Source organism: Rhamphochromis longiceps, linkage group LG13 (genome assembly GCF_057381845.1).
Source record: "Rhamphochromis longiceps isolate RC_006_pf linkage group LG13, R_longiceps_female_GT1.1, whole genome shotgun sequence".
Lineage (NCBI taxonomy): Eukaryota > Metazoa > Chordata > Actinopteri > Cichliformes > Cichlidae > Rhamphochromis > Rhamphochromis longiceps.
This window is the reverse complement of record NC_140569.1, coordinates 4570707-4596465: the sequence shown is the minus strand read 5'-3', so window position 1 is coordinate 4596465 and position 25759 is coordinate 4570707. Positions and strand designations below refer to the sequence as shown.

The 25759-nt window shown below is 40.2% G+C and overlaps 1 protein-coding gene across 1 annotated transcript in view; it reads left to right on the top strand.

The window, feature by feature from the left end:
* Nucleotides 1–25759, top strand: part of nrg3a (neuregulin 3a) — a 356064-nt gene that overhangs the window by 306799 nt on the left and 23506 nt on the right. Inside the window, exons 5-6 of the mRNA XM_085427252.1 lie at nt 7724–7747; nt 17935–18037. Of these exons, the coding sequence (XP_085283378.1) occupies nt 7724–7747; nt 17935–18037 (127 nt within the window). The remainder of the gene's footprint in view (nt 1–7723; nt 7748–17934; nt 18038–25759) is intronic.

Below are 25759 nucleotides of genomic sequence, written 5' to 3'. Positions count from 1 at the left end.
CCTAAAACCGTCAATTAAAGTGCCCTAATGAGTTAAATTCAGTCAGACAGTATTACAGCTTTTAATCTGCATCCATCACAAGATGAGTAACTCTAGAAGAGTTCATTTTGACTTTTTTCTCCTTTTGATTAAAAATCCTATTATCATTTTTTTTTCTCTTAACTCACTTTTACTTTCACTACTTTGATAAAGGCTACATTTGGATTTTTTTTTTCAACAGCAAGGACCCAACCATGGTCACCGCTTTTACGAGAGGAGAATAGACAGCCAGGCTATGCTCATCATGTTTCAGTCAGGAATAAAAGATACTCTGATTGCACTCCTCTTTTGTGTACGTGGAGTTCATGCCCCGTTATGTCCTGTGCTTAATTAATCAGCAACCCTAAATCTATTCTTTACATTATTTTAATGCCTTATGATGTATATGGTAGTGAATTCAAATTAATGCAGTCTGTAAAACAACTGTGTGTGTTTGTGTGTGTGTGTGTGTCCCTGTGGAGGTCAGCTAATCTGTCTTCCATTGTCAAGCTCACTCCAGAGGTGGAAATACACACACACACACACACACACACACACACACACACACACACACACACACACACACACACACACACACACACCATCCCTGTCAACATATGAGTGCCCACAGGGAGAGGAAGTAGGGCAACATGCTGAAGACTCCCTGCCACCCACACCTGCCTACTCCTCAGGCTGCAAACACACACACACAGTGGGGAGTTTCCACTTTCTTACGTTTTTCGGGGAGGGGGGGGATGCTTGGTTTATTTTCCCAGGAGACAACAAATGAAAAGGACTAAAAGCTTGAAGGACATTGTCTCATTTTTGTTTTCAACAGCACTTGAGCAGAATTAAACGAATACATTGGTTTTTCAATTATAGAAAAAAATACTCGTCCTAATTGTGGTTTGGCAGCAGCTTTGGCTGTGTTTAAATAATACTCTTGAAAATAAGAAGCACCTGCACTGTGGCATTTTTTTTGCCTCTACTAAAAATGATTTTTATTTTATCTTAAAGCTGATTCACCTTTTATACACTGTATATATCATATTTTTGCAAAATGCTATCATTGGGAACAAAATTAGAAATGGATTTTGTCTTGTTTCTTGTTTCCTCCTCAGAATCAGTACTTTCAGCTGTCAGCCTTCATTTGCAGTTTTGACCATTTCATCAAACAAAATATTCTGGATGTCCTTCACATCCTCTTTTCCCTGTCCTCAAATATGGAAGTTGTACTTCAGCGTCTCTACGTTGTAAGATTTTTGCAAGTTGTGTTTTGTGATTTGCATCTTATCAATTGTAAGATAATATTACAAACTCAATCTAGAGATTGCAGCAATCTCTCTTTGCATTGCATTTGTTACATGTGTTATGATGATACCAGCTAGAAGTTTCTTCATTTCTGTTGTTTGGTTAGTAGGTGCAGGTTGTAGCAGCCATCACACTGAAAGCTAAAGATCAGAAAATGTATCCAATTATCTTTATATGAAAGGTTATTACAACGGTCAACTGTGAGTTTCTCTCACACTACAACAGGGGGCCAACGTTTTGGAGCCTCACAATTCTTCCACATCTGCAACATTTTTTGATTGTGTGTATTTAAGCTCCTCTCTTTGATAATGCTTCTTAGAGATTACTTTTTTTTGAATGAATGAATGAATGAATGAATGAATGAATGAATGAAAAGATGTCTTGTTCCGATCAGATGTGACATCAGGTGCGGCCGTTCCTGCAGAGCATAGTATTTATTAGGGCTGGGCTATATCATACCGTTCACGGTAATACCGGTGTAATTTTGGGCAACAATAGGAAAATGACATATCGTGATAGAATATGGGTAAAGCGCGCATGCGCAGTGCCTTTGTTTACATACGCACATGGCGGCGACACAGAATGAGAAGAGCGAAAGCGGATCGTTAAATGAAACAGATGAACCAGAATTGGTTTGTAAAAATGCTGCAGCTTCAGTGATGTGGAACTGGTTTAGCCTTCGTCCGTCACACAAAGCATTATTTTTGGTAGAGCATGCTAGCAGGCCGTCGCTATTACCGTGTTGTTTGGAAAATACAACATACTTAAAATCAATCCTTTGATTTTTCTGAAAATCGACAGAGCCCCTTATAATTCCGTGTGCCTTATGTATGAACTCTGGTTGTGCTTACTGACCTCGAAATGATTTTATGTCGTACACGGCGCTCGAAAATCTGTCAAATGTTTTAGTGCGACTTTGCTAAGCTACGAAGCCGCACCGCTTGATGGATTGTCGGAGCATTACAGCTATCGTAGGCAAGAGCCTCGCGGAGTGATACGTACTGTGCTTCAACACAATATTACCGTATTGTGTGTTTAACCTCTTTTTAAGTTTTGTGGATATTATACATGGTTATGCTGAGGATATGTCGGCCAGTTTCCACTGGAAATGCCTTTTGGTTAAACTGTCAGCGAGGAATTTGCATTGTTACATTTTTATATAACTTTAATGCACATAAAAAAACAGCTGCTTGTTTAAGTGAACATACATTGATGGGGTTTTTTGCACTAAAGTTGTGGAGTTGTAAAGTATTTTTTCTAGTGTCAATTATATCGTCAGTTATGTCGTTATCGCAAATTTTCAAATGTATAACGTGATAAATATTTTTGGTCATATCGCCCTGCTCTAGTATTTAACTTACAACACCTTGTGGGTTCTTCCAGCTAATGTGGTTTACAGTAGCAGAAGTGCATACATCTTGAGTATAGCCAGCCCCAGTGGGAACTAAGTCTTATATCCTGACAGTGCCGGTGCTGATATATACTCTACCAACCAAGCTATACAGAAAATGAAATCCCAAACCTTGGCAGCTTTAGTGTTAGTCTCTTCTCTTTGAGCTCCATGGGAAATTGAGTTTCCAACCCAGCAACAGCGCTTATAGCTCTACCCAAAGGGATGAAAAAGTGCAGAATTTCAAAGAACAGATCACACCATCATTTTCTTGTAGCTGTGCAGATATCAGCGAGGTCACTGATGCTAAAAATATACGTGCACGTGTGTCATTATAGAAAGAAATGGAGATTAACTGTCTACCAGAATTGCAAATAAAGAAAAACATTGTGCATTTTTTTAATAAAATCAATGAATAAATATATAAATAAACCTCTCTGATGTCAAATTGGGAATTAAAAACAGTTGCCAAATATTTGGTAAAATGCAGCTTATTCCAAAAGCTTTTACTGCACTGTTTATCTCGTTCACCTCCTCATGTCCTGCATCACAGGCTTTTTTGAAAGGAGAAATCAAGAAGGCATTGGAGAGAGGTCTCTGGGTCACCGGCAAAGTGAAAAATGATCCGCTTACATCTGTGCTAACATTGCCCGATAAGACTGGGGGCAGATTGGACAGAGATTTTCGCATTAGAAAGACCAGCTCACCCACTCTAAGATGTAGGACAGGGCCACTGAGGAGATAAAGTCACTGTCAGTGCGAGAGAAGCCATCGGTAACACCACAGACATCTGCACTTCCTTCAGATTATGTCTACTAGTCGGTGACAGGAGTTTTTCCTGTCTGTTATCCTTGTATAATATGTGGCAGTGTGAGAGTGATCATTTGAAATTGGATCTAATCAGAGGTGTCATTTTACTTGACTATTTGTGCAGTGGGTTTTTTTTCACGGAAGTCATGAACCGATTTTTAGGGATGAAATAAGAAATTCTGCTCTTTAAAAGCACAAAGTTGTAAATAAGAAACAGAAATGGTTAAAAATAACAGATCTTTTTGTATTATTTTACTACTAATGGAATCCTGCAACACTGGCCACCTTTGGTGAGAAGTTGCATCAGTAGCGATAGTTTGGAGTGGAAGCAGACGAGGCTTGGTACACGGCTGGTTAGAGCTGGCAGGAGAACCAGTGGGAAGAGCGTAGAGAAAGGCTGGCTGGTGGGCGTTGATTGGAGCAGAGAGTCAGACAGGCAGGCTTTATCCAGGAAGAGATGATGGTGGAAAGCGTGCAAGGCAATTGGCACACTGATGAGCAATGGAGAGCAACCCATGACACAGAAAGAAGGCATAACTTTGAGACAACTTGACTGCAAACTGTGACTAGAGACTACAGCTAGTTCAGCTGCAGTGTCAGTGCCATGTAGAAGGACTGAACAGGCTGAAATTTAAGGTTCAAATACTGCTGGATCTTAATGAGAGGATGAGTTTCAGATGTGCCAGTTGATTGGTCAGTTTCAGGAACTTCACCCAGACAGACACGCATGGAGAGAGGGCTTTTCTCATTTCTCTGTTCCTTGCCTTCCTGTCTCCTCTATCCTCTGTCCTCATTCACTCTGTGAATCACCTTCAAGAACGTCTCATCTCGTCAGCTCAGTCTCAGTGTCCACACTGAGTCACTGTTACAGTAAGTTATTGAGGGCTGTACCATTGTCAAAGTGTGCAAGGGCACCACAAGAAACATTTCGAGCCCTTCATGCACACTTTCGTAAGTCTGCATTTCTGCAGACTTTACCATATGCATTTACCCTCAGTTCACAGCGTTGTTACACTACTAAGGGATGCCACACAGGCATTAAAAGAAAACTGTATACAAAGAAGACTCCTTGAGGGTTACAGGATGAAAGGTGACATAAAATTACAGGAATGCAGCATGTTTTATCAAAAACCATGCTTGTACATTCTTGTTTTTCAAGTTTTATTTAGTAAAGAAACATGACAAAAATACTAGAGAGAATGAGGTACCTGTCATTCTTGCTATAAGAAAAGAGCTTTGAATATATTTAAAAACACATGCAGTCTCCATCCCTTTAGATAGTCAGTAAAGTGTGTAAAGCCATGTGCTAAAGTGCTCTTGGACTTCACAGCTGTATACAAAGGAGACGTTAGGTACCCTCTGTGATGCTCTTGTGCTTAGGTCTTAAGATGGATATCGGGATCGGGCTCTAAAATGTATCTGGAGACGGGAGCAATCAATAGAGAGAAGAGTTGTAAGACGAGGATATCGAGGATGACCAGGTGCACCTTGAGAAAGTCTTTTCAACCATGTCATACAAAACAGCTGTGCCAAACAGCTGGAATCTTTAAAGCATGGTGGTAGAAGGATTTTACAAATACATGTGTTTATTGTTCACTGGTTGTGTTGGTTATCAAAGGAAATCATCTCTACCCTTCAACATTTGTGGGTGTGATGACTAAAGGAAGAAAAATATATTATGTGTGCATTCTTGTCACACTGTGTCACACTGGGAATTGAATATAAACGGTTTGTTTTCATGAACACTGTCATGCTCATCTGACAGAGATCATAAATAACAGTAGTAGTCTTAAAAACCCCACAATGAACCGATTAAGAAGCTGTGCACTCCTCATTCTACACTGACACTGTCTTAAAATGACAGCTCAGAAGCAAGGATGTCTCATTTTGTTAATGCCTCCTGCCTCAAATCCTCTCTCCTCATGCCTCTTCCTTGATTTCTAGTACTGAGATGAGGACCGTATAGAAGGTATGGCAGCCATGGCAGTTTGTCCTGAAACAACAACAATAATTTCCACATTTCGACTTTTTTCTCAAAAGACATTTTCAACTCTAATCTTGAAATTTCCACTTCTGTGAAGTCGACTGTGAGGAGGCGAAAGAAGCTTGAATTGGTTTTATTAACGTGATATTTACCATCTGCATGTGTCAGCTGTATCAGCTGAGCCAGTAGCAGATGGGGGTTGGCAGCAGGATCCGCTGATCTGCTGTAACCGTGGCTGAGCTCAAGTTTGTGAATGAATTTCATCCTCAATTTATTATTCATTTCGATGAGTTCGCAGGTGTGCTGGTTGGCTGTGATATTTTTATGTGTTTAAATGTGCATTTTTCATCTAAATACACTCTGATACAGCTAATTTGTTTCTCTAGTTTATACTTAAGTGCAGCATGACTGGTACAGAACTGTTTGGTTTTGAATGGATTGAGTGGTTAGAGTCAGGAAAGTACTTTGGTTAGTGTTATGAAAACAGCGTGAGCGATTTAAAGTAAATAAAAGCCAATCAAACATTGTATTTAATAAGTTCTATCAGTGCATCGTGTAACATATAAAACAGCTGAAGTTACTAGACCTGGGTTTGGTACTACTGCCAAGTCAGTACTTTGGTAGAAATCAACACTAATGACTGAAATGTTGAAAAGTTTAATTGATTTGTGTCTTATTGGTTAACATTTTCTAACTATGATTAGATAATAGAATAATTAATGAACTAATTAACTCAATTAACTAAACAAAGTTACAAAATAAATACAAATGCCTCTAATTATAAATATCCCAATGTATTACACAAAATTAAATATATATAGTTGACACTGAGGTGCCCCCTCTTATATTGACTTTGTAATTTTCTCTGTAGAGGATGTGATTTTAAGGGGGTGCAAGTATTGCATTGTGTACTTTAGAGCAGCGGTCCCCAACCACGGACCGTGGTTTTTGCGCCACGGACCGGTTTATGCCCGACAATATTTTCACAGACCGGCCTTTAAGGTGTCGCGGATAAATACAACAAAATAAAACTAGTACCGGTACCGAAAAAAAGAAGATTTATTCATAACACACGTGAAAAGACCCAGGAAAACTGAGTTAATGATAAAAACGATAACAAAATAACGCTGAAAACCGATAAAAACCCTGAAAACCATACATTTCACACCTGAGCCTCAACTCTCGCGGCCCGGTACCAAACGACTCACGGACCCGAGGCCCGGGAGTTGGGGACCGCTGCTTTAGAGGGACCAATTGTAAAGCCAGATGCCAACAGGCAGGAAAGATTTAAGTCACACTTTTCTATATTTGTGATCGCAATTTGGTGAAGACAAAATGTGTTTGTTCAGAGTCAAAACTAGACAGTTTTAGGCTGTGGATGAACACTGATAGTGATTTTTTTTCTCTCTTCTTTGTAACGAGTGGATTCTATTGGTGGCCTTGAAGCCTTTTTCCAGCATCTGTCGATTTTACTTGTGTCTGCAGAAATGTCAAGGTCAGAAATCTGAGCTGTAGGTAAAAGATTAGAAAGCATTTTATCTGAATGAAGTGATGAAGAAAATATTAGTCTGGAAGGAAAGCCTGAGAGCTGGAACAGTGTGAGCTGTAGTAGTTCTGCTAAGATCTCTGCTTGGTTTGGTTCTCATTGGTACAAAATGACAGTAAATAACACCACTTACATGTGAGGCTACTGAAGTGTTCTTTCTCCACCGAGTAAACCGAGTAAAGTATAAAATGATACTGACAGATTCAAATCTCTGAGCCAAGTTTATCGCTTAGGATCCCAGTTACTGTGATTCCTTTGGTCTGTGGTTTGATCCGATTTGACTGACAGGGTGCAGGAAACACAAGCAAAGCCCACAACACTGTCATCAGACATCTGTTCAAATGTTAATAATTCTTGATTTGTGCATGGGAGAGGATATAACAACTTTTTCAAACAACTGCGTTGTTCATAGCGTGAACCCGACTGAAAGAGTTCTGGGCCTTTAAGCACGAGGTTAGTTCAGATCCAGCATTATTATCTCTGAGGGTCCTCACGCATGTGTGTCATTTATTGTGTAATTTTACTAACATGTGTCTTCTGACCTCTTGTGACAACAGATGACTTACACACATAACACACAATGCTATTGTACGCAATTCTTAATAAAAGCTGTTTTCTTTTCTCTCTCTCTCTCCTTCTTCCGTCCTGCTGCGTGAAACAACAGATCACTTGGGCATCGAGTTTATGGGTAAGGAAGCTTTTCTTGTCTTGCATCTGTCTGAGTCATAACTGTAAACATCACCGCTTTTCATATTGGATAAACAATACACTCTGAGGGCTCAGATACAGAACAAATTGTTCATAACAGCCAGCAAACGGCATAAGTTGGATGTGTCTAATTACATATGGCACTGTGACATAATTTGAAATGTAATCAGGAAAGCTGTGGTGAATACAAATATATCTATAGTTATACATTAACATATTAGCTGCCGTCAACCGTGCGTGCTGCACTGTATTTTACACGCTGTCTTAATCTGTTTTTATCCTCCTTACACATATGTACTTACGTATCTTTACTCCCCGCACCATTTCTATCTTTCTGCTTTCTTTCTCTCTCTTGCACTATCTCTCTCTTTTTCTCACAATTGCTCATGAAGTGTCCCACCAGAATACCAATGTGCTGCAGTCTCCTTGGAAACAGTGAGAACAGAGAGGCGTGCAGGGTGCAGTGAGGGAGTTTTTGTGATGTTGGCACCGTTACCAGTCGCACTCCTCATTAGTATGTGTGGGTATGTGTGCGCATGCATGGCACATGCTCAAAGTGTGTGTCTGAAGCCCTAATGTGAGTTTGATGAGATCCTTCCAGCGATTGTGTGTTGAATGTTAGTGTGCGTTTCCCATGCACACGCTGCGAGGCTGTGAAGGATAGATGCCAGCGGCTCCACCTCGTCTTCGCCAAGCTGCTCGCTCCCGGTTTTGGCTCTCGCGGACTCTGTGTCGGGTATCACAGCTGAGAAGCGCTAGTTAACGACATGAAACTTGTTAACCAGAGCCCCTCACTCTCTCTCAAAATGTGTCCTCTTTAGGTTAAAAAAAAACTCTGTAGTATCAAGGAAAATGCTCTTCCTCTTGCCTGGCTTTACAGCATCTACATGCTCAAAGTCAAATTTCACAAGAACAAGCACTGCTGCATCTCTTTCAGCTGCCCGATCGCTGCCTAAGCAGTCAAACGAAGTAAAGCTTTTTTTAGAAAACCTGCTTAGACTATGCAAACTTGGCAGTGACAGATGATATTTTCTACAGAGCTATCTTGCAGGTTTCCCCATTTATATTCAGCGAGAGGTTTTATGCTTCTGCAACATTGTTCAGGCTGCCACATTTTCATTGCCGAGCTGACGTCTCTAGTCCTGCCAACGTCTTCCCCCAGCATTGTGTTAAGCAGCGGCTAGATAAGAACCTCCCACACTCAATCCTGGTGTGTCAGTGTCTGTGCCTTTGGAAGCTCTTTGAAGGAAAGAAATGCACAGACCTACTGTAATGCTCTTTGTCACAGATTATTGTCATTAATGCAAGTGAGAAAATATACTTTACATAGTAGATTAAACTACAAACTGTCACTTGAACTGCCCCATCCTTTCTGTCAATAGCAAGTGATAGCAAATCGTTATTTCACTCTAAGACACATTGCATCAACAACAGGATGATTTATAGATACCATTTGACCAAAAAGGCTCTGATCTGAGGATTAAAAAGGACCAATCTCAGTTGCTGCTGAGAAACTCGCCCTTAATAATAAATAAACAGATTTTTAGTTTGGAGTAAATTTAACATTCAAGTAAAAGGTTTGAGGGATTGCAGGGAGCTCTAGCATGAAGACATTAGTGTTTGAGATGAGATTAAAAAAAATGTAATCTTGGGCCCCAACCTACACCAGATGTCACTGGCATCACTATAAACAGCAACGAAGTCACATTTAAACACATGGGGTAGCCGTAAGCATCATTTGACAACTGTCGAGAAGCGACACATTTATTCCCGACCATAAATGTTACCAGCGACTGAAAACAAATGTAAAAAGTGAGCAAAAGTAAAAGAAATCCATGAGTGCAAAACACAAATCACCCAAACATGACAGGGTCTGACTCACAAACCCATGACTTTGAAACTGCCGCCCCTCAGGCAGACTTTGTCACTCTTTTAAAAGAGAACTTTTATCTCTTTGTGTCCAATGTTGCCTCTGCCAGCGTGTCTCTGTGATGCCAGCAGCTGCTGACAGAACGGCAGTACTTGACTCCAAAGATGAGAATGTGTTGGTCAAACTTGGCATTCTTTGCCATACAAACAAGTAAATATTAACATGTGGGGTTTAATTTTGTTGGCTTCATTGGGTGAGGGCCTCCAGCTCGCACTGGAAAGGTTCGCAGCCGAGTGTGAAGCAGCGGGAATGAGGATCAGCACCTCCAAATCTGAGGCCATGGTTCTCAGCCGGAAAAGGGTGACCACTCCGGGTCGGGGATGAGTTCCTGCCCCAAGTGGAGGAGTTCAAGTATCTCGGGGTCTTGTTCGCGAGTGATGGGAGAAGGGAGCTGGAAATCGACAGACGGATTGGGGCTGCAGCTGCAGTAATGCAGACGCTGCACCGGTCCGTCGTGGTGAAGAGGGAGCTGAGTGTAAAAGCGAAGCTCTCAATTTACCGGTCGATCTACGTCCCTACCCTCACCTATGGCCACGAGCTGTGGGTAGTGACCGAAAGAACGAGATCGCGGATACAAGCAGCAGAAATGAGCTTCCTCCGAAGGGTGGCTGGCCTCTCCCTTAGAGATAGGGTGAGAAGTTCGGACATCCGGGAGGGGCTCAGAGTAGAGCAGCTGCTGCTCCACATCGAAAGGAGCCAGCTGAGGTGGTTCGGGCATCTGACAAGGATGCCCCCTGGGCGCCTGCTGGGTGAGGTGTTCCAGGCATGTCCCACCGGGAGGAGGCCCCGGGGCAGACCCAGGACACGCTGGAGAGATTATATCTCTCGGCTGGCCCGGGAACGCCTTGGTGTTCCCCCGGATAAGCTGGAGGAAGTGGCTGGGGAGAGGGAGGTCTGGGCCTCTTTGCTTAGGCTGCTGCCCCCGCAACCCGGCCCCGGTTAAAGCGGATGAAGATGGATGGATGGATGGATGTTTTAATTTTTGCTATATATATTTTGCTATATAACATTGCACTGTCCACTTTCTGTTGTAGCAAAACAAATTTCCCACGTGTGGGATAATAAAGGTTATCTTATCTTAACCCAGTTGTGGTTAGTTTTACAGATAACTTGAAGCTTTGTGCCTGTTCAGAATCAGAATCAGAATCAGAATCAGAATACTTTATTGATCCCTGGGGGAAATTATTTTTTGTTACAGTGCTCCATTTTAAACCAACATTAAGACAAGACAGACAATACGCTAACTAAGAATAGTACAATATATACATATATATACATACATACATACATAAGTCACTTATAAATAAATATTTGGAAAAGAAACATGTGTAGTTGTAGCAGCAAACAGTGTGTTAAGTGGATGCGTTGTACAGGGAGATGGCCACAGGCAGGAATGATTTCCTGTGTCGTTCAGTGGTGCTTTTCGGTAATCTCAGTCTCTCACTGAACGAGCTCCTGTGACTGACCAACATGTCATGGAGTGGGTGGGAGGTGTTATCCAACATTGTCTTTATCTTGGACAGCATCCGCCTCTCCGACACCACCTTGAGGGAGTCCAGCTCCATCCCCACAACATTGCTGGCCTTACGGATCAGTTTATTAAGTCTGTTTTATAGAGAATGAACTTCTCCCCTCCAAGAGACTCAGTTTCTGGGGTTAAAAGGAGAAATCTCTCCTCCGAGGACATCACAGCCTGAAGCCCTGAGCCGAGACCACCTTCAGGAATTCTTTGATCCAGTTTTCCTCTTAATATATTTTCTGGTTACTTGGCAGAAGTTGACAAATTTGACAGCATCCAGTCAGTCAGTCATGTGGTCATCAATATTTCTAATATGACTGAGCTGTGACTGGAAGCTTTTGCACTGACTTGTAAATCAATGTTTGAAGAAAGTGTTACAAGCAGCTACTTTTGAAGGGCAGTAGATGTATTTTAAGTCATGTTGATTTTCAATTTCCTTCCAGAGGGTTCGTCGAGTGATTGTGCTGGAAGGAGGCTGGTTAGCAAAGGCGAACAGACCTAGCTGGACGCATTTGTTTCTTTCTGTCATTTACTTCACATCGTGATAGAAACTGGCGAGGTAGAAAAACTTTTTAAATCACTCACTCAACTTTGGTAAGCCGAGAACTAAAATGCACTGAGAATGCTAAATATTAAGCCCGAGTTGTTTGGTATGACAGAAGAGAAAGGAGATAAGTAACACAAGGGAAGAAAGACAGAGAGGAATTTATAAACTGCAATCACTCCGGTGTCTTCCCAGAGATCCCTTTTCTATCACAATTTCATTTATTTTTATTATACTGAGATTTTCTGTGAAGGGTTTTGAATTCCTCGTGGTGCAACTTGGCTCTTTTTGAATAAATCGGTGTTGCTTCTAGAAACATTACCTTTTTTTCCTATAGGTTCAGGATTAGAGAATTTTTAGTAATAAAAAAATAAATAAATACTCCGTATTATGTCCCATTATTTTTTAAGAAAATTGCCATGGGAGAATTGGCCCTGTTATTTGCTATCGTCATCTGACACTGATGAATAATGCATCCAAAAAGCTTCTGCATCCAGATTCATCAAAGTTAATTATCCTTTAGTTGTGCTGAAGTCAGCCTTTAGTAAAATTGTTATGCAAATCTATCCGTAAACCAACCAAACCAAAAACAGGCAGACAAAAACATAGCATTCAGGCACTGGGGCATGAGAATTTGAAGGGTTAAAGAATCTGTGGTGCTTGATGGTGGATCCAAACAAAGTGCTTGTTAAAATCAATTTCATGCCACACTAGAAGGACCAGCCAGGAAAAGCCGGGGCGATGAGCTCTCTCCTTTTAGTGCCAGTAAGAAGCCAAACGGCAGGCAGCACACAGAAGAATGGCTACTACCAGCACATACTGAGCTACAGTAACATCTTCCGGGCTGTGGGACAGGAGAGAATATTATGAGAAGCAAGAAAAAAAAGTGATAGAAAGAAAGAAAATTGCCAGCGATAACAATATCTCCAGTCACCTAAATAGATTCAGTCTGTAAATGGGTGAATAAAGCTATCCAAGTAATAGAGGAAAGAACCGTGACCAGCCAAGAGAGCATGTTTACTCTAGCACGGCAGGCCTGCATAATAAAGGTTTTATCCACCATCAGCAGTCTGTGCTGCGGCACATGGAAATTCTAATGCTCAGAGCTGCGGAGAAATGGCAACATAATCCCACACTCTGTCTGCATCCTTTGATCTTTGCTTTTTCTTATGTCACTCCTTCCATTCATCCATCCATGTCAGTCTTTAATGATCATGACATTTATCATGGCCTAGACTGGGGGCATGTGATAAACAGAGCATCGTTGGTATCAGAATGCTCATCTTTATATGCCGCGCTTTGACAGTAACAAACTCTTCTTGTGCACTTTATGTAACCGTCTCGGCCCGTGACAATGGGCAACCGAGCTGTCATTGACATGGACTCGTAATAAATGATCTAACTTGATAAAACAATGTGGAGCATAAGATGAAGACAAATTTGTTATCAAGACTTAAGAATCAAAATGGAACTGCATAATGTACATTATGATATAAAAAAGGTTTTTTTTAATCTCATCATTATGGAACCAAATACTACCTTTAAAGGATCAAAACAGCATTCTCATAGGGCTGAACCTTTAAATATCAGAATTTATTTGGGCTTTTGAAAATGAATCAATCTACAGTTGTGTGTTAAACGTATTTAAATCACTGTTTTCTTTTTCATTGTTTGTTCTGATTGTATTGTTGGTGAACAGTCTGCAGCTTTGTCTCAAGGTTGGTACCATTTTACCTGTTTTAGATGAAGCCAAGAACCAATGCCAAAACAGTTGCTTGAATGGCCACTGCGAGTCGGTCTCCATCGACTCCTATGTCCCATGTACAGGGGTTTTATTAAGGCTTAAAATGGAACAGGTGAAGGCCTCGAGAGCGGTGTTTCCCAACCATTTGCAGCCATGGCACATATTTCCCATTAGAAAATCACACAGCACACCACCAAACAAAAATGTCGCAAAAAGCATATTGATCATTTTTCTCCGTGAAGCCGGTATAGCGGAATTGGCTCGCTTTGTCCCCAGTATACCTTTTTTTTTTCTCACTCATGCACGAGCCTTCATCTGGGTCCGAATGTTCTCCAGGACTCAGGTCAGACTGACTACTTTTTCTTTTTGAAACACTTATCTTTTGCTATGACATGCTGTGTTGTCTCACTTGCAGCATGACCATGTCATTTCTTCTTCGTCTTCTTCTGTTTTACTGGCAGTTGGTAACCCGTTTAATTGGAGTAAGAAGTTGTACTGCCCTCTAGTGGAAAAGAATATAATTGTTCTGCCCATTACTCACGCTGGTCAATTACAGCAGCGGTCCCCAACCCCTGGGCCACAGACTGGTACCGGGCCACGAGAGTTGAGGCTCGGATGTAAAATGTATGGTTTTCAGGGTTTTTATTGTTATTTTTCAATGATGTTTATCATTAACTCGGTTTCCCTGGGTCTTTTCCCATGTGTTGTGAATAAATCTTCTTATTTTGTCACCTGTACTGGTTTTATTTTGTTATATTTATCCGCAACACCTTAAAGGCCAGTCAGTGAAAATATTGTCAGACGTAAACCGGTCCGTGGCACACAAAAGGTTGGGGACGGCTGGATTAGAGTACCAATCAGGTGGATAATCTTTCACCGCACACCTGATCATTTCTCGCGGCACATCCAGTGGTTGCGAAACACTGCCCTAGGGGGTCTGAAAATTCAAGCTGCTGAACTGCATTGCTAAACCCTGTTTGTGGTATTGGTGTCTTTTGGAGTTTTGTCTGACAAACATTATGGTTTGTTGCATCGTTAACTGTCCCATCAGTTCATCTAAGAAGTTAGTGCTCCAGTTCTCATGAGAGAAATTCTAGTATTTTATTTTTATTGTACTTAGCACTATTAGCTCGATGTGCAATGCTACCATACAGTGTCTAGATGCACATTCTCAGTCATATTTGCTAGCCTTTGCTGATAACTTGCATTGGAACTTTTCATGCAATTATGGTCACTTCTCTTTCCAGCAACATAACAACATAACAGCAGAGTTGAGGCTTCACAGCAAAAGTCTACAAACAATGAGTAACATCAAAGGGGCCGAGTCCATCCTTTCTATTACCTCCATTTCTGGTAGTCTCAAAACCTGGTTGATCAGTAGCTTCTATGCTAGTATGCCAACACTGACTGTTTGACCAATCAATCATCCAAATTCTGCAACAATATAAACTTTGAACTGAATCCAATGTGCTGCCAATCAGCATTAAATTCTACTACCTTCAAACTCCAGGCCACAGTTTATTCCATAATTGTACAAATGAAATACAACTGAATAGTCTTTCACCTAATATCTGTAACAGTCCTTGACAGTGTCGGTGCCTGCCAGCTGCCTGACTTGTCCATATGTTTGGTATTAGATTAAAATCCTTGAATTACTCACTAATCTGGCACCCTTTGTCACTAAAATAAGGGTAAGATTCAATGTGCAAACACTGCCTGGATAGAAAAAAAATTGAAATCTCTTAATGCACAAGAGCTTTTTTTGTTTGTTTGGTTTTTTTTAACTTTCAGTGATTTTTGAGGGGAAAACTGAGTCGATCCTAATGGACTTGGCTCAAAAGCACTCCAAAGGAGAGGGCCACTACTGATGGAAATGTGTGTGCTGGAGAACTGCCAAGTGCATTTTATTGTCCACTGTTTCTGTTTATATGTCATGAACTCCACCAGGCAGACTTCAGCCATCTCATCAGGGCTCAGAGTCAGTATGCCTGAGAGATATGCTGTCAAAATGCCACCTCTCTCTGTCGCCAGACTTTAGTCTCCTCTGTGTGTGAGTGTCTGTGACTGTGCTCTCACCCGCTATTTGATTGCACTGTAATTGTTTGTGCTTATTTTGAGCATCCATGCTCTTCAGGACATAGGTGTGCATGTTGTATGATGTAACAGAAAGCTGGTCATTTCTCATAATGAAGCTCAACTCAATCATTTTGGATAATGATTGAAAGAGTCGGCACACAAAATCTGAGTTGTTTTGTTTTTAAGTAGGAAATGCGCACAGTTTTTCATTTTTATTTTCCCATTCAGTTATTTCACATAAGCCCACTTAAATTGTATTTCTCCAACTCTTTCTCCATTTCTTACCGGCTTATCTTTCTGGCACACTCAACTGTGCGGAGTGTATAGCAGCTGTAAACACGCTATGAATGTATATGACTACATACAAAAAAGGTCACAGCAGCCCTTCTATATTACTGCCGCTGCCACTTTTAGTGTAAAATATTGATCATATTTCTCTATAATGTGGCTGTGAATAAGTGGCCGGCAGGGCTCTGCAGTGCAGAAGTGGAGGTTTCAAGTGGAAAGTAATAGAAGATGTGACCTCACGGCTCCACAGATGGAACATGAACATACTTTCCCTCTCATGAGCCATATGATTAATTCATATCACGAGAGGGTGTTTTTTTGTTGTGTGTGTGTGTGTGTACAGCTAGTGTGACCAAATAAGCACGTGGGAGGGGAATCTAAGGTATTGCGTGACCTTGGACAAGCCAAAAACATATTTATGACTAACCAAATACTTGAAATGCTGTATGCATATGTAAATATAAGCCAGACAGTGTGTGATATACTGAAGTTTTGCCCATTTCTCTACTCAACTCGTAGCTGTGAATGCATGTATTCATATATTTCTGTCCCTACACACATTAATTACCACCCAGTTTTCTTCAGGCATGTTGTAAATTCTGAAAAGGCTAAACAGTGGCAGCCAGATCAGTCAATACGCTGGATTTATCAGATAAAAATCCATCTTCCTTCCTTACTAGCACCTGGCTGGTTGATTTTTCCTCACCTTTGCTTTTCGTCTTGGTCTCCTGCCTCCGTGTCTGTTGCTCTGCCGTCCCTGCAGCCAACCGAATGTGCCCCAGCTCCCTCTACTGACATAATTGTAGCCAATGAGCAAATCTGTTGCAGCCTGATTAGCAGCATCTAAACAGCACTGGCCCCGGACATAATTTAGACATAGATGGAGGGAGAGAAATAATGGCACAGAGGAGAAGGGAAAAATGTACCGAAAAGACACTAATAGGTTCTGCAACATCTGTTATTTTTAGGGATTATAAATGATATATTGCATGTACGACCGGTTGTGCGATTTCTGTGGGGTACACAATAGCTTAAAGGCTGCTGTGAAATGCTTGGACCGAGAGATCCCTGTTTTAAATTCCCTGACAGGCTTAAAAATATTGATGTGGTTGTGAATTAGTAACACTCTCCCTCGCTGACTGCTGTCAGGATGCCCTTGAGCAAAACGTAGTGGCTGCAGCTGTGTTGCGGTTTTATTCCTCAGCTCGCGGCTGTGATTTTTGTGAGTGGTGATTATTTTTTTTGCGCTAAAGTGGCCATTCGTGCCCATCCATGGTGAAAATTTGTCTCAATCACCTCAACGTAAAACCTCAACACCTGTCATCGTCATTGTTTTCCAAGGTCTGAGCCTTGCTAAATAAAACTTGATTGATTGCCTATTAATGTATCTGAAGGCAACTATGATTTACTTGTTCGGAACAAACAAGACAGCTTCCATTTTTCTCCACTAATGGCGTTCCTCCGCACCATAACTCTTCTTGTCTCCATGTATTCAGGCTCCATTACATGTGGCATCCATTTCAAAAGCAGTGTCTTGTGTCTGTCGGACCATTACTCTATGTGGGAGAGCTGATAAAATGAGCCGAAAGGCTGTGTGGTAACTAAGAATAGCAAGTGTTGCTGGGGAGTTGTAAAAGCGTGTTTGTTTATTGCTGTTTTATTTCAATTTTATTTGGTTTACGCAAAAGTAATTACACTTGTAAGAATCTGCAAGACAGATACAAAAAAGCCTAAGAGAGCTGTTGCACCACAACTGCTTGTTCAATGATTTAAAATGGCTGTTTGGGTGCTGTAAACAACACCGTTAGAAATTAAAAATGGGTAAGTGCAAATCTCAAACCCATGTTTAATTCTGCGTTAGGGTGAGGACTGTGTGAATATTGACTGTGGGATGTCTGCAGATATACACACTCGCACAGATGCACAGCCCACTGTTTCCTCTCCCTTCCTTGGTCTCTCGCATAAACACGTATCAGCAAACACGTGCATGATCTATAGCTTTATTTCCCCGAGGGTCTGTTGTTCAAACATTAATGTGACTTCTTCCTCTGTTTATTTCTCCACAGAGAGCAAAGAGGTGTATAAGAGACAGGTGCTGTCAATCACATCCATCGCCATGGCAATTAGCCTCCTGGGAACGCTGTGCATGGCCCTCTACTGCCGCAACAAGTGAGAAAATAAACTCACAACACCGCACATAAAGTCTACAGATGGCTGTTAAAACTACAATTCAAATCTTTTTCAATTCAGCATACTTACTAGCTTATTACTTACTTCCTGTAGGTAATATTCAAATTGCACTCGCGCAGTTAAATGCTGAGATCTGGGAACAACACTTCAACAACAAAGTGGATCAGTGAACAAATCTTTCTTTGAGAAAGAAGAAAGTCGTGTAAAACTGCTTGTTGTAAATGAACTGTCACTAAGTAAACTTTAAACAGATTGCAGTGCACTGCCAGCGAGCATTAAAATCTACAAACTTCAAACTAGAGGCGACAGGTTATTTCATAATTGCACAAATAATGTGTGAATCTCCACCTCTAAGCATTATCTTCCTAGGAATTATGTTTCAGTACAAACAGCGAGCAGACTACGTAACAGATGGAGACGAACAGGTGTTATTTTTAATGTATTCAAGCTCTCTTTATCACTAATGTGTGAATGGTTTGTTAAGTAACATCAAAAATCAGACTTTCTTCAACCCTCTTTGTTGCATCTAACAGCCTCTAGACTTGATTTCATTTCTGTTAAAGACTCGGGTCATATTTGCCCCACAAACTGTTGCATTTGTGCATTGAGCCGAGGTCCCAAATGCCTTGGCTTAATGCTTCTCCTTTGCTTTCCTCATGACACGCAACAAAAAGCCAGACTAGCCAGCACTAATTTAAAAATGGAGATCACTAATCACTAAGCCAATAAAAGTTCTGGTTCCCATTGCAAACAGACTAACACAAACTTCACAGAAATAAAATGAAAATCTGATGTGGACTCAAATCATATTTTGCTAGCAATAACAATAACAGGGAAGCATGCCGTTATCTTTGGAAGCCCACCAGCTCAAAATGGACAAATTGTCTTGCATCAGCGGGACATTCAGTACATGAAGGGATTTCCATTTAGTTTCAGAGAGTTTGAAAGAAATTGATGCTGCACTGATGAAGCGATGTAATCTTCCAAACACAGAGCATCCACTGGTTGTGTTGTGTGCCATCTATGATGTCACCAGGGCCCTATCACCTTGACACTTGAAGTTTGCTAGACTTGCTGTAATAAACTCTCGAATGCTAGATGTCACCACTCGGACAAAACATCACCACTGGTATAGAAGTAGAAGAAATTGAAAATGGAAAAAAAAAAAAAGCTTTTCTTCCAAGTTTTCTGCAGAAAGTCTCATCCTGTCAAGGTTTTACAGCATCTCTCTCTTAGCCCTTGTCCTTGTATACCATTAAAAGGGTGGCTAAAAACTGTTAAGATCATACACTTGTGTGCACAATCATTTTCACCTAACGTAATCTTTCACTGAATATGACAAAAAATTAGAGATTGAGTTCATGAAGCTATTTATCCTAGACTTCTGCACAAGTAGAAGTCTTTATGCAACCAGACGTCCTACCCCCTGCTAGCCATTAAAGCATGCAGGTTTTAGTCACTTCTGCATTAGTTTCACTTTTCAGCCCTGGAAGCAATCTCTGTCTTTTATACTGTCTATTATGGCTCATCAGCATTTTGGCTGTTGCTAGCTGGCGCAGGCAGTGCAAGCATGCACAGGGGTGCAGCTGCAGCTCAGTCAGTAACTATGCGTGTCATTAATAACACTGGTTTCCTGGATGCTAAGCAGAGAACTTTCACAGTATTTGGCAAGCTGTGAATATGTTGCTACTTAATGCATTTATATGCTCACTGACAAATATCCAAATGGAAACATTGCAGGAGTCCTCAGTTTTCCTGAGTTATAAAAAACAATTACTGCTGATAATTCAGGTGAGCTTGTTTTTGATTATTGGCTGCTACAACTTGAAAATGGTACTTGGTCACTTGATTCTTAATTATTTAAGAAAGCAAAATGTATATTTATAAGTGATATTGCTGATTGTTTTTGTGAACAATGTAGTTGATGTCCAACACAACAGAAAAACAGGAACCACTATGACATTTTGTCAGTCTCTCCTCTGTGAAGCGGCACTCTGCATATCATAAAGAGTGTTTCAGTGGCTTCGTGACACAAAAACGACTGAGGTTAGAGCTCATGGTGGGTATTCAGCACAGATAAATTTAGTTCAGTTCTACACTGGAAAGACTGAAATTACAAGAACTGCAGTTGAATTATTACTCAGCTCCTAGAGTGACAGCATTTCCCCTTTAATATGTTGACAAGTAAATTAGCTGTAGTGACATGAAATTTCACCATAACCAGCAATTTCGATTTTTTTCATGATTTTCCTTTGATTTGAAAGTGTCTACAATGACTGACATTCAAACTTTTAAGTAATATTACTGCTGCTACATTCTGCCACTGGTCCCTGAATCAATATATTATTACTACATGTGGAAATAAGCCCTATTGGGTGTGGTCAGACCACATGTAAACAAAGACATATTTAAATTTAGTGAAAACTGAGGCAACATGTTGAGGCATCCTGCATCTTGGATGAAATCCCAGACCAGGTATTTGCAACAATTTGTAAAGCTCATTATACACATATTCATAGCCTATTATCACCCAAAGGTCAGCTCATGTGACTTAAGCCTTTCTCTGCTCTCTGCCTGTTTTCTGCAGGGTTGAAGTTAATATGTGTTCACAGTAATTGGTAAATGAATAGTCATATATATATATATATATATATATATATATATATATATATATATATATATATATATATATATATATATATATATATATATATATATATATATCCCTTGTGAAGGGAATCTCAGCAGTATGGGTTAAACATCTGGTTCTAATGGCAGTATGCCATTCAGAGTATGTGGACTATGGAGCAAGCTATGATAGATGGCACTGTAATTCCATAGGCTTTCCTCAGTAATATAATGATGTGAGTGAGTGAGCAGCCTGACAACAAGATAATCGGATCAAGCGATGATGGACAGGCGCTTTCAGTGAATCCATAATTGAGTCAGGGAACTTGCTTGTTCATTGGAGAAGATGCATACAGATTGGGATGAAGGAGCAAGGGAGCGGATCTGAGTGACCTGAATAAAGATAAAGTCAAAGGTTTTCTCACACCGAGAAAAAAGATCCCGATAAAAGTGCAGCTACATGAAAGACAAATGTTTCCCACTTCATGCTAAAACAATAACAGAGAGACATAGAGTGTGTTTTACATTGTAATATCCATCACTGCTGACTTATCTGCTTTATTGTCCTTTAAAAGTTAACATTAACTCTATTCCATGAGTGTTGTGAAACTCACCACTTCATAATCAACATTTAACCTTAAAAAAACAACAACGACAGTCTACGAGCTTATTTTACACACTCATTATAAAGTCATGTTTTTATCTAGTTACTCTAATGTCCTGATTTTGCTACTCAGTTAAAGCGGAGTGTACCAAACTCCAATCTATCATAAGATGGCAACATCAATATTTAACCATTCTGCAACATTATGTGCACTGACATGTTTATATTTTTTAATTGCACAAAAGGTGCTTCAAGTAAAACAATGATGGCAAATATGTAATAAATAAGCAGGACTAAAATATATTTTTTTTAAAAATGAACTCGTGGTCTGTAAATGGAGGTGGGCTTCAGTCTCCTTGGTAAAAGTCAGACTTAACACAAAAACTTTAGAATAGATCGCCTTGAGCTCTGTACCCTTTAAGTCCCACCTCATACAAAATATGTTTTGCTCAACGTTACTTAACGTGGCTGTTTGACCTTCTGTGGTCTTTAAATGCACATACTGTATGTGATGTGCAGTTTGACACCAGCAGACTGTTTTCATTTCTGCTGAAGTCGTTTTCTCAGGGCTAACCTTGGATCTGATGTGTGTGGACAGGAGCAAGATTGTGTTACATCACCACTAGTCATGAAGCGAGTCATAGTGTGGTATGCCACAATGCTGAGTCATTCCCCAGCACACATACGCTGACAGTGAACTAATCCATACCGTGCGGTGACAGTGGAGTGGAAGCAGTGCTGAGAATTTTTAACAAGGAGTCAAACTTTTCTTCTTTAAATAACTTCATCAGAAGCAATTTCTTTTATCAGGCAGATTATCTCCATAGGTTTTTAAGTTGCCTCGCTTTAAAATACTGCTTGCATTGGGACTAAATGCAAAAAGTCAGCATGATTTATCAGTAGTCAGCACTGTTGCCTTGCAACAAGAGACTCCTGCATGTGTGTGTGTTTGCAGAGGATGTGAATGTAAAGAAGTCCTCTAATGCAGACATAATTTTCCTGGTGTACTTAGTTGTTTTTTTCTAATTATCCTTCTTTGGAGAAACAAGGGTAGCAGAATATTTAGGAGTTAAGTCTCCTTATTGCTCTCTACTTGCGTTCTGCAATAAAGGCATAAAAAGCCATTCCAACCATCAGATACTTTAAGGATTATGAACCTGCTGAATAAGAAGTATAGTAGAGTAGAATTTATATGAAATGCCAAGAATTAGTATTAGCTGCGTGTCAGTGACTCATTCAGGAGATCAGGCTGGTTGCAAATATTTGGTGCTTTTGGTGGATATTGAGCATGATTTTATTATAAGTTTTGTAACGCCACCCTGAGATAACAAAGCCAAATTTTCTCTTTTGCACAAACAGTGAGGGATGCAGGGTGATATATGGCACATCTATCAACAAACCTACAGAGCTGGATGTTTGAGATTTTTGTATTTCATGGCAGCAAAAGCATATGCTTCTATGACAAAGAGCACTGATACCCTTTTGGATCCTAAAACGGCAAGCAAACGAGCAGATTGCGGGAAGGCTTTAGAAGAGATAATGGACCGTTCCTATTAAGTAAACACTTTTCCAAAACTAGTGTGTACCAAATGTCACAGCCTCCTTCTAAGAAAATATAATTAAAGGCCTCAGAGGTGGAGAGGATAGAAGCTTAGCATGCGGCAGTTTGTAAACACTTCATTACGTCACTGTCATTCAGCAGAGTGTCTGACAAAGGACAAGTAAAGGCTTCATCAGCTGCATCTGGTAATGAGCATACCCCTGGCACAACACAATGAAGTTGTGATACAGAGCTTTTGTGCTCCAGGTCAGTCTAATTGCACATGCTTGGGTAAGTGGTGTAAAAAATCAAGTAGATTTTTAATGTCTACTGGTCAGAATAGCAAACCAAAAGAGGTTCTTTCAGATGAATGGACAAAATCGGCTCACATCCTTCAGCTACTCCAGCTGTAATTATCCCGCTTTCTCTAACTTGATTACCTCTAAACCTTTTGTCATGTAGTCAGCTGCAAGATTAGGGTCAAACTAATTAATGTGGCTGTCAATGACTTTAGTCCTTCAGTGTATTTGCAAAGAATGTTATAAAGATATTCTTTGTAATATTCAATTTTTTTTACTAATGTAAGGAGAACACATCTCAAATGAATAGTCACAGTTCTACATATCTATGCAGAAACTATTAAATGGAGTCAATTCAATTTTATTTATAGAGCGCCAAATCACAACAACATTCGCCTCAAGGCACTTTATATTGTACCGGTAAGTCTCCAAAAGTTGATTCTGTTCATCTGGACGTAGCGTTTTCCCAGCCCATTGTTCCTTTAGTGGGCTGGTTTCAGTCATTATGCAAATGTACTGTTTCTAAGATTGGGTAAACCTGCAGTCAGCTGAGACTGAAGAAGTCACTTGGATGAGTGACGGAGCGTTTCTCCCACAGAAAACGCTACGTCCAGATGAACAGAATCAACTTTTGGAGATTTACTTAGCTGGATGATTGAGCATGCATCAAGACGTTTATATTGTAAGGTAGACCCTGCAATAATACATACAGAGAAAAACCCAACAATCATATGAGCCCTGTGAGCAAGCACTTTGGCAACAGTGGGAAAGAAAAACTCCCATTTTAACAGGAAGAAACCTCTAATGGAGAACCAGGCTCATCGGTCATCTGCTATGACCAGTTGGGGTGAGAGAAGAAAGACAGGACAAAGACATGCTGTGGAAGAGAGACAGAGATTAATAACAAATCCAAACTTCATGTCAAGTGTCATTATATAAACGTCTATTAGTTTGTTTTAATCACCGATCACAGAGAAATCAGGTAAAATTATATTACTGGTAGAGAGCTTCTCAGGAAGCTCAGTTTCTTCCACTCATCCTTCTCCAGGGAAATCTTAGAAACCAACTCTCCTTCACCAGGGAGCCAGTGTCTTGGTTGGAGAGGGAAGAAAATAGATTATTTTAGGAATCGCAAAGGATGGTAGGGATACTTTAAAAAGTAAGCCACGCTCATAAATTCAGTTGGTGGAGTTTCTTCTGTATAAACTTGGACTTAAATCTGTCCCTCCTTTGTTCCGTCCTAAATACAATATTGAAAATGCTGCTGCACATAATGTTTCTGAGAACTCTTGAGATCACTGTTGGATTCGACTGGCTGGAGAAAAGAGACCTAAAAATTCTCACATCTCTGGCTGCAATTAGCAGCTACATATGTTTAGTTTGTTGTCTGAGAGGAGACCTGTAGAACACTACTCGGTGAGATCTGCATTTCTGAAACAAAGGCAAGGGAGCAGACATCATTTTTCAAACTGGTTATAATTAGCTGTTTGTGCCAAAGCTCCAGTTTTGAATTAATTAGAGCAAAATTATAGACTGGTTACAAGTGAGACTTGCTAATCTCAAGATAATGAGTGCAAAACATAATTATGACACTGAGGAACTCGATACAGGTTGTACTGGAAGAAAACCTCACGCTAATATCACGCTAAAGAGGAACTGGTATGGATTTTTGAGTGGAAGCAACTATGGGAGGTTAAAGGCCTTTTTAGCCAGCAGTCAAACAACTCCAAAGCAGTGTTAACAGAAAACCCTTTCAGGATCCACTAATCTCAAGTGATGTAAAAATTAATCGATACATTTCGAAAAATCAATACCAGAGTGAGAGATGGAGCTGAATCTGTTTGGAACCACGGATTCAAATCAAAAGATATAACAAAAATGACCTGAAAACTGTCAGTTAGCCTTCACTTTTGTTTGTCTGACCTTTAATAAGGAAATGCCAGCACTGAATATATGTATTCAGTGCTGTATAGAACTTATGATGGTGTATATGATTTACTCTGGAGACTGACAAAGGTTACACTGTGCATGAATATACCACGTGTGCTAGTGTTTATGAGAGGCATATTGTTGGGCATTTGAATATTGCTGCTAGGAATAAAACCTGTTAACAGTTTCGGTCAACATGCATACGTTATTAGATTGTCATATAGAAGCTAAATTTAAAGTGAACATCACTTGGACGGATTGGAGCAACCCTGAAATGTCAGTGCCTCCTATTATTATGTATTTATAGCTGTATAAACACATACGAGTATTCACTAACATTAGATGCTGATTCAGTGGGATAAAAATCTGGAAGCGTAAACATGATCCGCATTCATTTAGCTAATAGCAGCACTTACTCTCTAGAAATCAAAGGTTTTTTTTTAAATAATATGAAACCATTAGGCTACCCAAATTGAAAATATTTGCATCTCACTGAGTCTCTAAACATACATATTAGCCTAATAAATTCAACTTCAGTAAAAGCAGTAAGACGATGTAAAAATCAGCAGCTTTTGACTAGCTTGCTAGCATTAGCATCGCTCTATGTGCTAACAGCCTGTACTTAAGCACAAAATTCAGCGGTGGTCCCTCCATCCATTCTACACTCAACGTTTTGAGTTTTCAAAAGTCTATATCATAAT